This window comes from Sphaerulina musiva, assembly GCF_000320565.1.
Source record: "Sphaerulina musiva SO2202 unplaced genomic scaffold SEPMUscaffold_11, whole genome shotgun sequence".
NCBI classification, from domain to species: Eukaryota; Fungi; Ascomycota; class Dothideomycetes; order Mycosphaerellales; family Mycosphaerellaceae; genus Sphaerulina; species Sphaerulina musiva.
Genome location: NW_016017393.1, coordinates 1,304,395 through 1,317,701, shown reverse-complemented (window position 1 = coordinate 1,317,701; position 13,307 = coordinate 1,304,395). Strand labels below are relative to the sequence as shown.

At 49.4% G+C, this 13,307-nt stretch overlaps 4 protein-coding genes across 4 annotated transcripts; 1 reads left to right on the top strand and 3 right to left on the bottom strand.

The window, feature by feature from the left end:
- Positions 1 to 5,894: 5,894 nt before the first annotated feature.
- On the top strand, positions 5,895 to 9,282 carry SEPMUDRAFT_159161 (uncharacterized protein; the record flags this gene model as incomplete). The annotated part of the gene is made up of 2 exons (XM_016907826.1): positions 5,895 to 5,901; positions 6,035 to 9,282. The coding sequence occupies 2 exons, from the start codon at positions 5,895 to 5,897 to the stop codon at positions 7,987 to 7,989; spliced, it is 1,962 nt and encodes a 653-aa protein (XP_016757233.1). The 3' UTR covers positions 7,990 to 9,282.
- On the bottom strand, positions 6,004 to 9,282 carry SEPMUDRAFT_73617 (uncharacterized protein). The gene has a single exon (XM_016910034.1). The coding sequence runs from the start codon at positions 9,261 to 9,263 to the stop codon at positions 8,595 to 8,597; it is 669 nt and encodes a 222-aa protein (XP_016757234.1). The 5' UTR covers positions 9,264 to 9,282; the 3' UTR covers positions 6,004 to 8,594.
- Positions 9,283 to 9,842: 560 nt separating this feature from the next.
- Positions 9,843 to 11,101, bottom strand: SEPMUDRAFT_73615 (Aldo/keto reductase). Its single transcript, XM_016910033.1, has 2 exons — positions 11,010 to 11,101; positions 9,843 to 10,945 (listed from the first exon to the last, which is right to left on the bottom strand). Exons 1-2 carry the CDS (start codon positions 11,033 to 11,035, stop codon positions 10,054 to 10,056), a joined length of 918 nt encoding a protein of 305 aa, XP_016757232.1. The 5' UTR covers positions 11,036 to 11,101; the 3' UTR covers positions 9,843 to 10,053.
- Positions 11,102 to 11,157: 56 nt separating this feature from the next.
- Positions 11,158 to 13,238, bottom strand: SEPMUDRAFT_151939 (ALDH-like protein). The gene is made up of 3 exons (XM_016907139.1): positions 12,789 to 13,238; positions 11,545 to 12,736; positions 11,158 to 11,483 (listed from the first exon to the last, which is right to left on the bottom strand). Exons 1-2 carry the CDS (start codon positions 13,182 to 13,184, stop codon positions 11,690 to 11,692), a joined length of 1,443 nt encoding a protein of 480 aa, XP_016757231.1. The 5' UTR covers positions 13,185 to 13,238; the 3' UTR covers positions 11,158 to 11,483; positions 11,545 to 11,689.
- Positions 13,239 to 13,307: the final 69 nt, after the last annotated feature.

The following is a 13,307-nucleotide window of genomic DNA, read 5'->3' as shown; positions in this document are numbered from 1 at the left end:
GGATATACTAAATGAGAAAGGTATAAAAGAGGTCTTAAAAATCGTTAGTAGCGAGACAATAAAGGTAAATATCTACCGACTATATTTGCCGACTATAGAAACTAATTACAATTCCAGATTTGTATTAAAGAAGTCCGAATGCTATTACTACATAAGATCTTCTCGCCTATTAAGCGAGCCGTTTACCGGAATGTCCTATCGTAGGATACTAAAGCTCAAGCCTACTATAGAGGGCGATTGCTAGGCCCTTCTTGGCTCATTCCCGCTACCTACGACTATACAGCTAACGGCTTTTTGCCTTCAAAGATAATAAAGGAGAACAAGTATCTCGCAAAGATAGCGTATAAGATGTACGAGAAAGAGAACTCTCTTACGAAGGAATAGACAATATAGCTAGCAGTAATAGAAAGCCTTATCTATTGTAGCGTAAAAGAGTATACTAGTATTACTCTCGAAGCTATCCTGCTCCTCCTCCTCTAAGAAGACGAACTCTACCTCTCGATTTCTGGTCTCGAGGAACTAGTTGAGAAGGACAAGAGACTGGCTACCCTTGTTAAAGTTTAAGACTAAGAAGCGGAAGCGATAGGTAAATAGCAAGCGACGCCTAAACCAGGGTTTCGATAGGTTGGCTCGGATGTAGCAGAATGTCGGCATATCCTATTGGCTATACCCTTGTTATAGCGTAATACTATAATTGAGTACAGGAAATTCTCTTTCTTTTTCCCCTTTCTACTCCTACTTCTTCAAGATACCTCTGGACTTTTACGCTATTGTCGTCTATCTACTATGTTTTCGTCCTCCTTCTCGTCCTCCCTAGGAGTAGGAAGCTCCCGGCTCGAATCCTCCTCCTAGCCCGATACCTCTTCCGGGACCCCTACGCGATCGAGCGTACGGCTACGCTAGCGCTATAGGACGACACTCAACGCGCTATCGAGTCTAACACTAGGTCGACGCCGACGACAACCTAACGTTAGGCGGCGTAGAACGAGACGGCCGAGTCTAGTAGAAGAGGAACTAGATAGTTCCCTTATTCTCCCTATCGAGCCTGATTATATAGGAGAGTAGGATATCAAGTCAAATTGCTAGCTATAGAGGCTTAGGTATAAGGACAACTTTGAGCGTTAGTACGAGGTACGGTAGTGGAATTATACCGGAAAGCGCCTTAAAAAGCGGAACGGTCGTACTATGTTCGATCGGTCCCTAATTACCTAGGGGAGTAAGTCTCGGATATCTTAGGTATAGGATTTCCTAGAGGAGGGAATGCTTTAAGAAGATACGACGCCTAAAGTCGTATACAGATGCTGTGACGCTGTACTAAAACACCTAGTACTAAATACTAGTACAATATCTGTCGAGAAGCATCTCGACTCCTCGAACTGCTAGGAGAAACAAGATAAGCGAGGGTTTATAAAGGAGATGTTTACGGCCGCGAAGCATCGACAGGTAAGTACTAACTAACGCCGACTATACCTGCCGACTACGTCTGCCGACCACGTCTAGCTACTTATACTAAGACGATATTTCTAGACTATTAGCAATCTACGGTAGACAAGGGACCTAGGCTATATACTAGACGATTTCCCGCGCCTATACTTTAAGATAATTGTCGACAACGGTCTACTATTCCAGTTCTTTAAACGACCCTCGGTGAAACAGACTTATATAGCACTACTTCCGGGACAGGTCGAGACAATTCCGTTCAAATGCGCGTCGACATACCGAAGGATGCTCGATACTAAGGTTATAGACTCTGCCGACTCCCTTAAAGCCCGTCTCGCTAGAAGATTCAAGATAGCTATTACGTATAATAGTTAGCAATCCAGGACTATAAAAACCTTATTCCTAACTATACGGGTCTACTAGATTGACGACTAATAGACTTAGTACGAAGGGATGCTTGGTTTCCCTTATATTACTGGCCGTTATACTAGTGATTATCTTGCGGAGATACTATTCGAGATCTTACAAGAGTTCGAGATTGAGCGGCGATTAACTGCTATTACGTACGACAACGCCTCTAACAATAAGACGCTACACAATACGATGTAAGGATACTTGCTATACTGTTATTACTCTCCTCTAATATTCTATAGTGTTTCAGCGATTGATACTTGTTAAGAGAGGTACGGTATAACGGTTACTAAGCTACTAACGAGCTTGGAGCAGCTACCTCTCTATCTAGGTACGGAGACTAGTCCCGAATTAGAGATAGGAGAGGAAGAGGAGGAGGCAATTACGGAGTGTAATCGAGGTAGCCGTCCGGAGCGATTTCCCTGCTTTGCCTATACTGCTCAACTTCCCCTAAAGGCCTTTTTCGACCGCCTAGGGCTTTGTCCTACGAACGACCTTTCCGAATTCTAGGATTACGACAAGGATAGAAAGATATTACAGAGAAGAAGAGTCCAGAGCAAGCAAATCAGCCGTCCTTAAGCTAATAGTATACCCTATCTTCTTTTGAAGGTAAGATTAGTGTCTACGCCTAATAAACTATAAACCCTTCTACCTCGAAAGTATAGTCGACTCGCGTAGTCGGCAATTATAGTCGGCAGTTCGTTACTCTAGCTAATCTTGATCTCTAGATCCGGAAGCTTTGCGTCTTTATTAACTCGAGCTCCTAAAGGTTCGAACAGTTTATCGACCTCTAGAAAGAGATGCTTTAAAAGAAGCAGCTATTTGCAAAGCACCGTCGGTAGAAAGGCGTTCAAGATCGTATCCTAAGGGTCGTTTAAGACGTAAAGATAAGGTAGTCCTTAACAACGTTAATACTCGATCGCTTTAGCAGACTCTAAGTGGTTATTGAATCTTATATCGAGCGACTTAACCTAGGTAAAGACATAGGCATCGATTCCGAAGAATAGCAAAGGGTAGAGTACCTTATCGACCTTACGAAACCATTTGCAGCGGCGATAGCGGTAATTAGAACTACGAAAGGTCCGACGATTCACCTTGTCCTCGTATACTACAATAAGCTTTTCGATATTCTAGAGGAGGCGATAAAGCGACTCAAGAATAAGCGGATACCCTAGAAGAAGGATGTCTTTTAGGCATACGAGGCTGCTTAGGCTAAGCTAGAGAAATATTATCGAGATACCTAGGATCGATTTGGCGATTACTACGGTATTAGCGTCCTCCTTACCCCCTGCCTTAAGCGGAAGTTCTAGGTACGCGATGACTTTAGGGATGAAAGTTACCGCGCGTATTACGAGGGTAAGCTAAGGGCAGAGTAGGAGAAGAGCTATCGTTTATTATCGAGTACCTCTACCTAGTAGGGCCGTTTTGGAAGGAGTCGGCATAAAGGCTATATCGACTTTACTCTTAGTAGGAGTATAGAGTCTTCTCAAAGTCAAAGACGCAGCACTAACGAGGATGACGAGCTCGCCGACTATTTGGACGCTAATATAGATGAAGGGGATCTATTCGAGGTACTAAAGACGTAGTCTTCAATAGAGTCTAAGTACCCTACTCTCGTATTAATAGCGCGGGATATTCTCTGTATTCCTACCGCCGGAGTTGGGTGTAAGCGCGATTTCAGTATCGCTCGACATTAAAGTCGTTTCAATCGCCAATACACTGCAGCAATATTCTCTAGATTGATAGTATCTCGTTTTCGCTATCGGGACGATAAGTACGATGCTAGAGTTCTTATCGCCTAGGAGGCTATAGAGGTTTCCTAAGCGCTTCTTAGTACTCTAACTTTATAGGAGATCCTTAGTAAAGACCGAGAGCAGACGAAAGATCTTATAGAACGGATTAGTAACTTAGATACGATTAGCGATAACGAGGGTAATGTAGTAGAGGAGCTAAGGCGATTAGTACGCCTAAGCTTCAAGCTTGCGTAAGAGTGCCTCCGGGATGCTACGAGACGATTATAGGGAGATTGCTTTAAGCTTATATAAAGTTTACCTGCCGACTATATTTGCCGACTATATTTCTTAAGATTCAAAATATTACAACTTGTAGTATAGCGTATATATAATCCTGAGCTTCTTTATTCAATTTAACTATAATCTTCACTTTCGTATCTATATCGGGTTTATATACAGTTTCTTTTCTTATGCCTAGTCCAAATAAATCGCTTCTTCGCTCTCGTTAGGGCACCCGGTTTCTAGGTTTTTTATTTCTATATACGAAGATTCAATACCTAATAGGTACGCAATACCTACTAGGTATCGCAATACCTACTAGGTTTGTACCCAACCCGATGGGTTGGGTATACCTAGCTAAATACCTATACCTATTAGGTATTGCCAATACCCAACCTACCCTACATACCTACTAGGGTAGGTTGTACCTATAATGAGGCCTAATAACTCTGCCCTTCCTTCCTAGAGGAGGGCCCTCGCTATATATACAAGCTATTCTATTATCTACTCCTCGCTACCGGCACCGCCTCCTCTTAGGCAGCAGCCGATAACTAGTTCCCTTAGGAACCCTCTTGATTCAGAACGTCTCCGATCGGTAGGGCATCCCTTCTATACCGGATCGCCGGGGGTCCGCGAGGGCTTCCCGTCCCGCGCGGCACGCCCCGCCCGCCTCGCCGGGGGTTCGCTAGGGCTTCTCTGCCCTAGCGTGTTACAATATGACTCTACTATACTAAGCCCGATACTCTAGGCTACGGTAAGGTAGGTAAGGTATAGTAGGTTACCTCCTAGCGAAGAATACCTACAAACTACTACCTCCTAAAGTCCGGTCCGGTCCGGTTTCTTACTGCCGAAAATCCGTAGAGAAGATAAGCTAGGAGGTAGGAGGTAGAGTGGCTGAAAAGAACCTACCTTCCTGAGTTACCTGACCTGAGTTACGAGTATGGAGGTAGGTATGATGAAATAGTCAGCTTATCAAGCTTTTTCTCTGGTCGCATTTTTTTTTCTTACTCTCTTTCTTGTTTGCTTGCTTGCTTGCTTGCAACAAAAATTTAGAAAAAAGAAAAAAGAAATAGATAAGTGGGGGGCAGGATTAGCTTCTGGTACCAACACTCATATGATCATGATCATGATGTATTTTTCATTTGTGGGCCTCACTTCACCTCACCTCACCTCACCTCACCTTTCCCCCCGCGGAGCCGGAATCGGAGGAGAATCGGACGCGAAACTGTTGGATGATGGTAGGTACACTGGTACAGGTGCCTGACCTCCTGGTATACTTCGTACCGTAGAGTAGTCCGTGTCGCCACACATTGCTGGGAGGGGTGTGTATAGGTACAGTATGTAATGGGGGAGGCTGGGATGGGCTGGGCTGGAGATCTCTGATCTTCTAGAACTGTGCGCTGAACCTCGCGATCAGCAGATCATATACGCCGCGCAACGCAGCCGTGGAATACATTGTCCGAACTTCGGGCTGACATGATCATTACGCGCCAAGTGCGAGAGACTAGAGTCCAGAACCCCCAAGCACGCAACTGTAGAAATGTAAAAGAAATCTCCCCATTCACACACCGCTGTGAAAAGTCTCCGCATGTCTCCGCCGCAGGACAAGGCGCAGTGATGAAAAGTGTTCTAGGTTTTATTTGTGCACATTGTGCATGTGCACATGCAACCTCTCCATCGCATCGTGCGGTGATTGGTTCACGAGCTGGTTGCCAGGTCTGCATGCGGATGCTGACGAAATGCTGGCGACTGGGGTTGAGATCCGTCACGCCAAACAGCTGACTTGGCATGCGAGTAGCTTCCTAGGTGTTGACTACATGCGCTAAACTTGTCTCTCGGTCATATGCCTCCGATGCAGGAAGCCAGTGGAAGCTCGCAGATGGATGGCGTCAGAACGAACAGAACAAATCGGACTTTGGGCTGCTTGGTGAGCAGTCTTGTGCTTCCTGCTGCTGACAAAATGCGTCGGCTGCCACGGATTCGTTCATAGCCTCATAGGGCGCTGTAAGAAAGGCTCGGATTGTGGTCGGAATGGATGGTGAGTGTTCCCCAGAAGCCTGTGAGGTCACCGTCTCTTGGACTCAATAAATTGTTACTCCTACCTTGTCCACACGAGTGTAGGTAGCCTCATTGTCATTACCAATCTTCACTCGACTCGTCTTTCTCCTCAGCACCCACCTCCATCAGTATACTCTGCGTTGTAATTGAGAACAGAACGGCGAAGAACTTCACCTCACTCAGACTACCATTCCAGGCACATAGAGCCGCTCCTCTAGCTCCAGGATCATCTTCTCGTCTCTCCACACTAGTCGCGCGTGCCGAGCTCATGCGATCCAGAAGAGCGGTGGTTCTCGCAACCACGGCGCTCCTACTAGGAGTTCTGCCATGTGTGGCTGCTCATGGCGTCGAGGGAGAAGATATGCAGATGGGCGATCACATAGCAGAGCTAGGAGAGTTACCAGAGCACAAAGCGATCAGTTATTTTCGGCATCCTGATTACTGGAGTTGGCATTTGGCGCATACCGTCTCCATGACTTTAGCGTGGACCATGTGTATGCCAGTAGCCATCTTCCTAAGCGTGGCCCGCTCGCGATACCATTTGCCTGCTCAAATGGTCTTCCACGTTGTCAATGGTCTGGGCATCTTTGCTGGCTTCGTCTATAACCATTCCACACCAGATCTGTATGTGAACAATGCCCACCATCCGCTCGGATGGGTCGTGGTCAGCTTCACGTTCGTGTGGACTCTGATGTCGGTATACGTGGCGTATGGAGAACACCGACGCGAGCGCCGGTCGTCATCGCAGCGAGAACAACAGCTCACAATCCAGAGCTTGGCACAGTTCGATGCACGATCTCCATATGATGACGGACTCTTCTCTCGCGACTCCAGGGATTCCGGACAGGGCACAGAGCGCAACTCGGCATCTTTATTCGGATCTCGCCAAAACTCCACCGACCACGTTCACCAAAAGCCAGAAGAGGATAACAGCAATCAGGACTTCGAGGATGAGAAGCTGGATGACGAAGAGGCGGAACGAACAGGCTTCCTAGGCAATAAAAAGTTCGAAAGCTTCCTTGGCAAAGGTCTTCGAATGATTTCGACAAAGCGGGCAACGACCGTGGTCCGGGCCACTCAGATCGTGCTCGAGAGATTCCTTCTTTTGTTAGGCTTCGTGGCACTCACTTCTGGATTCGTCGTTTCCGGTGGCCTCTTTCGCGATAGGCAGATATTCTCGGGATTGGCTCATTACATCAAAGGCGGAATCTTCGTCTGGTATGGTCTCCTCACGCTAGGACGTTGGATGGGAGCATTCTCCGAATATGGTTGGGCCTGGAATGTGCGACCTCAATCTCCGCTGGTGTCGAAGTGGAAGTCGACGATGCCATCGGCCGAGTTCACGGAGTCGTTCGTGATTTGGCTGTACGGTGCCACCAATGTCTTCATGGAACACATGAATGCCTGGGGGAAAGGCTGGTCACCTACAGACCTGGAGCACCTCAGTATCACCATTCTGTTCTTCGGCGGTGGTCTGCTTGGTATGCTAATCGAGTCGAAGTGGGTTCAAGACCTCATGAGTACGACTGTCCTGGACCAGAAGAGGAAGGAAAAAGAGGAGAATCGCTTTGCTGCACCACATGCTGGCCATGAGCAGGAAGATGACTGCTGGAAAGAGCCAGAATCATATCGGACACCTCTGAACCCATTGCCAGCGTTGACAATCATGCTGCTCGGCCGGATGATGAGCGGCCACCACCAGAACAGCATGGTCAGCACTATGATGCACGCGCAATGGGGAGGACTCTTCTCCGCCTTTAGTGTGGCGCGTGGAGTCACGTACATCACCATGTACCTCAAGCCACCCACTTCTCACTTTCCATCCCGACCTCCGAGCGAAATCGTCGCAGCTTTCTGCTTGACCAGCGGAGGACTGCTCTTCATGAACAGCGCGGCCGATACCGTCCATGCGATCGAATCGAACGGCTTGGATGCCATGACCATCTTCACCCTCACCCTGGGTCTGACGGGAATGATTCTGGCGTGGGAAGTCGTCCTGTTCGCGCTCAAAGGCTGGGCTGTACGCAAAGAGCGCGCTGCCGCAGGAAGGCCGCTGGCGGCGCTGTAGAGACGACGCGATCACAGAAGCAGGCGGGATCTCCTATGATGGCGAGGGGCTATAATAATGAGTTGATGAGGTTATGTTTGGACGGCAGTTATTGGGCGTTTCGCGACCATTCTTTCTATCGAGGCGTGTTGAGATACCCATTCGAAGCTGTTCTTTTCTTGAAACAGCACTTGATCACTAGAGCGTAATAAGCAGAATACAATACCAGGCTTCTCGGATCAAACTTCTTCTTGCATTGCAGATACACCCCAGGGAATTGACAGATGTTTGTTCGAAGGCTGGAAAGGTCAGGTAAGGTCAGGTATTCTATGTTGTGTCTCTGCCAAGCCCGGAGGCGGACTGGCCCACTTGTCCGACATGCCCTCTCTCCTCCATTGCCGGAGGGAGGTTGAAGATACATACATGTATGCTTCACAATAGCAGTGTGCGTGATGCATACATGTAGTTCAATAGCAAATCAACATTTTCAAAGAGGCGAGTGGTACATGATATAGCAGCCCGTCCTGCCTACCAACCAACCAACCAACCAGACACCCTCCCCCACAAGACCACGAAAGCACCTCACTTCACATCCTCTCCATCCCCCTACCTCCTAGGGGGCCCTCTCACAACCAAGCCCAACTAACATCCACCCTCCCCTCCGCCACATCCGCCAACTCCCCAAAAACCTCCTCCGTAACATCCAAATCCGCCTCCCGACACCCCGTACAACGATCCACCACCTTCAAATCCACCGACCTCATGCCTCCAACTTTTTCATTCCACCTCGTCGCCCTCAAAAATCTCCCACACAACGGATTCGCATTCGAATTTCCCCCATTTTGACTCGAACTCGACCCTGCCGCATCGAAAATTAAATGCGATACAGCGACGATGTGATCACCTGGCTGGTTCGTTTCGCCGCAGGCGCCGAGGCCGGGAGTGTAGTATGTGAGTTCGCCGGTGTGGGTGTCTGTATTAGAGGGGAGAGGGAGGGTTTTGTTGCGGGAGGAATTGCTGTGGAGGCCGGCTGCGAGACCGATGATTAGAGCTAAGAGGGCGAGGAGGGCGCAGGTGAGTAAGATGAGGAAGCGGTTGCGACTCAGGCGGAGATAGGTTCGGTGAGGGGGTAGGATGGAGTCGAGTTTGGTGCGGAGATGTTGCACGAGGGTGGTGGATGGAGCGGTGGAGGTCTTTTCGTGAGAGGTGGCTGTTGTGATGTGTTCCCATTCGGGGACTTGGATTTCTTTGGTATGAGGGCCTCCTCCTAAGGGCTTGACGTTTGTTGTAGCCATGTTTGGCGTTTCGCTTCTTCTTTTTCGTTTCTTTCTTTTGGGGATTGTTAATAACGTGGCGTGTGCATGCCCCCTCGCATCTCTTCTGAGTCTATGTTGTCCTATGCAGAATCATTGTATAGGCTCTGCTTCACTCTTACATGTATATATCCATGGTGAGGCTGGCTGACGAATGCGACCTATACCGCGAAGCGCCGAAAGAGTTTCATCCTACCGCTTATTGCATATCGGAAGATCCCGAGGTGAAGGTTTGAAACTCTTTTCTCTCGCTTGACACGTGCGTCCCACTTCTCCTCCTCCCCAACTTCCACACATGTATCTTGTTACTACATACCTCTTCTCGATTCATGTCTATTACTACCCATCTACATATAAACGTACGGACAGTATGTGACTTCTCTTCAGATGCACACAAGAGTCGCTCCAATGATTTAGTTCCACAATCTTCCTTGTAGACATCATCCCTGGCTACCAATCATCTCATCACTCGCATCAACCCGGACCGAAGCTTACTGTACCTTTTTTTGTTTAAATTACCAAATAATCTCGACTCAAGAATGGGATTTGAAGCAGTGGACGGGAGTGCTTGGACCGTGTCAGTCACCAGTCACCAGTCATTACGTCTATATGCTACTTCTAGAATGATGCGCTCAGATTCATCATCATTGCGGATGGGTACCAGAGGGCCGTGGCTTCTCGTTACCCACTTGCAGTGCGATTTGCAATCGCTAGCATTGAGCAGGTTTATAGATTTTCAAGTCTTCATATCTGATGGAGCCATGGACTGCCTCTACTCGTCATCCACAAACAGCTTGGCATCCTTGCCATCAGCGGGCAAGAAAGTACCGTCGCACACCTTGAAACGATCCTTGATGGAGCTGATAGTCTCAATTTCCTCCTGGGTCAACTCCCAGCCATTAAGGTCGAAGTTGGCAGCAATGCGGCTGGGGCTGGTGGACTTGGGGATGACGGAGTAACCTCGGCTCAGGCCCCATTGCAGCAGAACTTGTTGCACCGTCTTGCCCTTCTTCTCTGCCAGCTTCGCCAGAGTGTCGTTCTTGTAGAGTGGAGAGTCGGTCGATCCCAGACATGAGTATGCGGTGCTGTGGATGCCCTTGGAGGTGTTGTAGTCTACCAGCTTGAATGAAGGGTAGCAAGGGTGAATCTCGACCTGGTTGACTGCCGGTGTCGTCGTGAATGAGGGGTCGGCAAAGAGCTCTTCGAGATGGTGCTTGCTGAAGTTGGAGACACCAATTGCTCGCACCTTGCCCGTCGCCGGCAGTTTTTGTAGCTCAGCCCAGGTCTTCTTGAAGTCCCAGTCTGCAAGTGCCTTCTTGCCACTGTCGTCACTTGGATCGACAGGCTGTGGCCAGTGCATGAGGTAGAGATCCACGTAGTCCGTCCCGAGACGCTGGAGTGACTCGTCAATGGCCTCTGCGACACGTCCTTGGTCGGGATTGTTGAGCTTCGTTGTCAAGAAGAAGTCCTTGCGGGGCACGCCCGATGCTTTCCAGCCGGCTCCCACTTCTGCCTCATTGCCGTATGCGGCGGCGGTGTCGATGTGGCGGTATCCTTGCTTCAGCGCTGCTTCCACTGCTTTTTCGACCTGTCCCGGCGGTGATTGCCATGTTCCGAGACCAATTGCGGGAATCTCAGCGCCGGTGTTGAGCTTGTACGTACGCCTGTGGATTGGTTAGCGGGGAGCTCAACGAGCGAGATCGGCAAGTGGAGGGCGTGGCAGCGTACTTTGTGATTTCTGCAGTGGACCCCATGTTGGCGGTAGATGGTGAGAAGGTTGTGAAGGTGGGCGATGTCCGAGAGAAAGAGAGAGAGAGTGTGTGTGAGAGAGAGAGAGAGAGAGAGTTGTTGGTTAGTGTAGAAGAAGAATTGTCGTGCTTTATCAAGTAAATGTCGTGTCGTTTCCTGTCATAGCCCTGGAGAGAGTGGGCTGGAATGGATAAATGCAACGAGGCTCCACAGTCTTTGGATGCCAAATCCCAGAGCGACAGGGGGACGGGGTAATTCTCCTCCAATCGACAGCGGCAACGAATGGACAATTCCACCTCTCACAGTCTCACTGACTTCACTCTGCTCCCCCTCCACTCTCCGCCTCCTCCACATGTTTGATGCCAAGACCTATTTCTGCCTAAGGTACCGTACAGTGTACATACACTCAAGCAATACGGAGGTGGATACCGAGTCGGCACTTGGAAGCTCTCCCTGCACCATCATTAGCTTACCGGAGATTAGAAGTCTTCGAGCGCTATCACCGACGACTTACAACGTACTATAATACAGACTCACCACGGGAAGAGCCCGCCATGTTTCTCACAAGTAGGAGGTAGTCTCATGATGGCTGAAGTGATAACAGGAGACAATACCCAAACTACCAAGCTTACAAGTAGATACCTATTAATCGACCATTATCACGCACGCCGGGAATTCCTCCACAGCCAAAATCCACCCGTAGCACTGGCAATCACCGTACTGACGAGTAAAAATCCCGCATTATACAAGAAGCCTTGCTCAAAGAAACCCACGCCACCTCCTGGGTTCCGCTTGAATGCCTTCAAAGGCGCCGTGGCTTCGGCTGTGAGCTTCTGTGAGACCGTGTTGCTCTTTGTCGACAATGCACTCGCCATCTGCTCCGATCGTGTCGAAGGCTTGATTCCCACTGGTCTGGCCACCGACAACGCCTCGATCGGGTAATGGCATGCCGTGTCCACCGGTCTCCCACTGGGCCATGCAGGCCCAATGAGCAGTTCGTGTGGTACATGGTTGACGAATGACGCCTCTGCTGCAATGAATTGCGAGAGATATTTGCCTGTTTTCGGGTTGCCAAAGTGATATGCTGCGAGTGCGGGTGCGGTGCTCTGAGAGCCGACCAGATCAATGGCATCATCCAAGCTCTTGACTGCATGGACTGCGAAGATAGGAGCCGACATTTTGGTGCCCACGATCCCTGTTCTCGAGCTGAGCTCCACCACTGCTGCTTTACCCTCCTGCGAGATGATTCTCATGTTGGGATTCGACTCTTGCAAGCGCTTGATCGAGTCGCCGACTTGGTTGCTTCCTGCCGTGTTGTTGTCCAGTCCGGCGGTATTGAGTACCTGCACTGTCTCGCTGACGACCGCGTGCAGGAAATCTTTCTTGACAAACTCGTTGACCAGAACGACGTCAGGGGCATAGGGACTACGGCCACCGAAGCGGAAACGGGCGGCGACTAGTTCTCGAGCAGCGAGGTTCACATCCGCCGTACGATCCACCACTGCCACTACTGCCGACCCGGATTGTGATGTGAGCTGGTTCAGTCGAGGTATCCCGTCGACGCCATTCTGGAGCACTCGGATCGCACTTGCAGGAAGCTCATTGTCCTGAACAGGCTTTGAAGCTATGGCAACGGCGTCGGCGTCGAGGGACGCAGGGAGTAATCGTCGAAGAAGTCCAGGAACCGCGCGTAGATTGTTCTCCAGCTGTGATGTGATCAGTACCCTCACAGGAATAGGGGCTGCTCGAAGTACTCACCAGAACAATGACAGTGTTCCCCGCTGCCAACGCTGCACTCAGCGGCGCAATCGTCGAGTAGAACAAGGTGTGTGTCGTGGGTTCGATGTAAACAACACCTGCTGGTGTCCGTCGATGGGAGGCATCCTTTCCGTTGGCAATCAGATATTCCTGCTCGTGAGCTTTCACCGGCTCGAGAGTCGCATAGTCTCTCTTGACTGCCGACAGAGCTCGATGATATTCGACAGCGACCTCTGCAGGCGTGTGTCCCGAATCAGCGGCGATGGCTTGCTTGATCTCGTTGACATTATCGATCAATGCCTTGCAGAGACTCTCCAGCTCGACCTGTCGGTGGTAAATGGTGTCGAATCTGCCATCGATGGCTGCTGCTTGGACGCGAGGAAAAGCGGGTGCCATGTTGTGCTATTGTTTGTGAATTAATCGGAAAATCAGAAAATCATAGACTGCTTCCTAGGTAGGTAGGTAGTACTAGCTGTATGAGAAGATGATGGAACTCTGGGAGAGAGCTCTTGACAACTA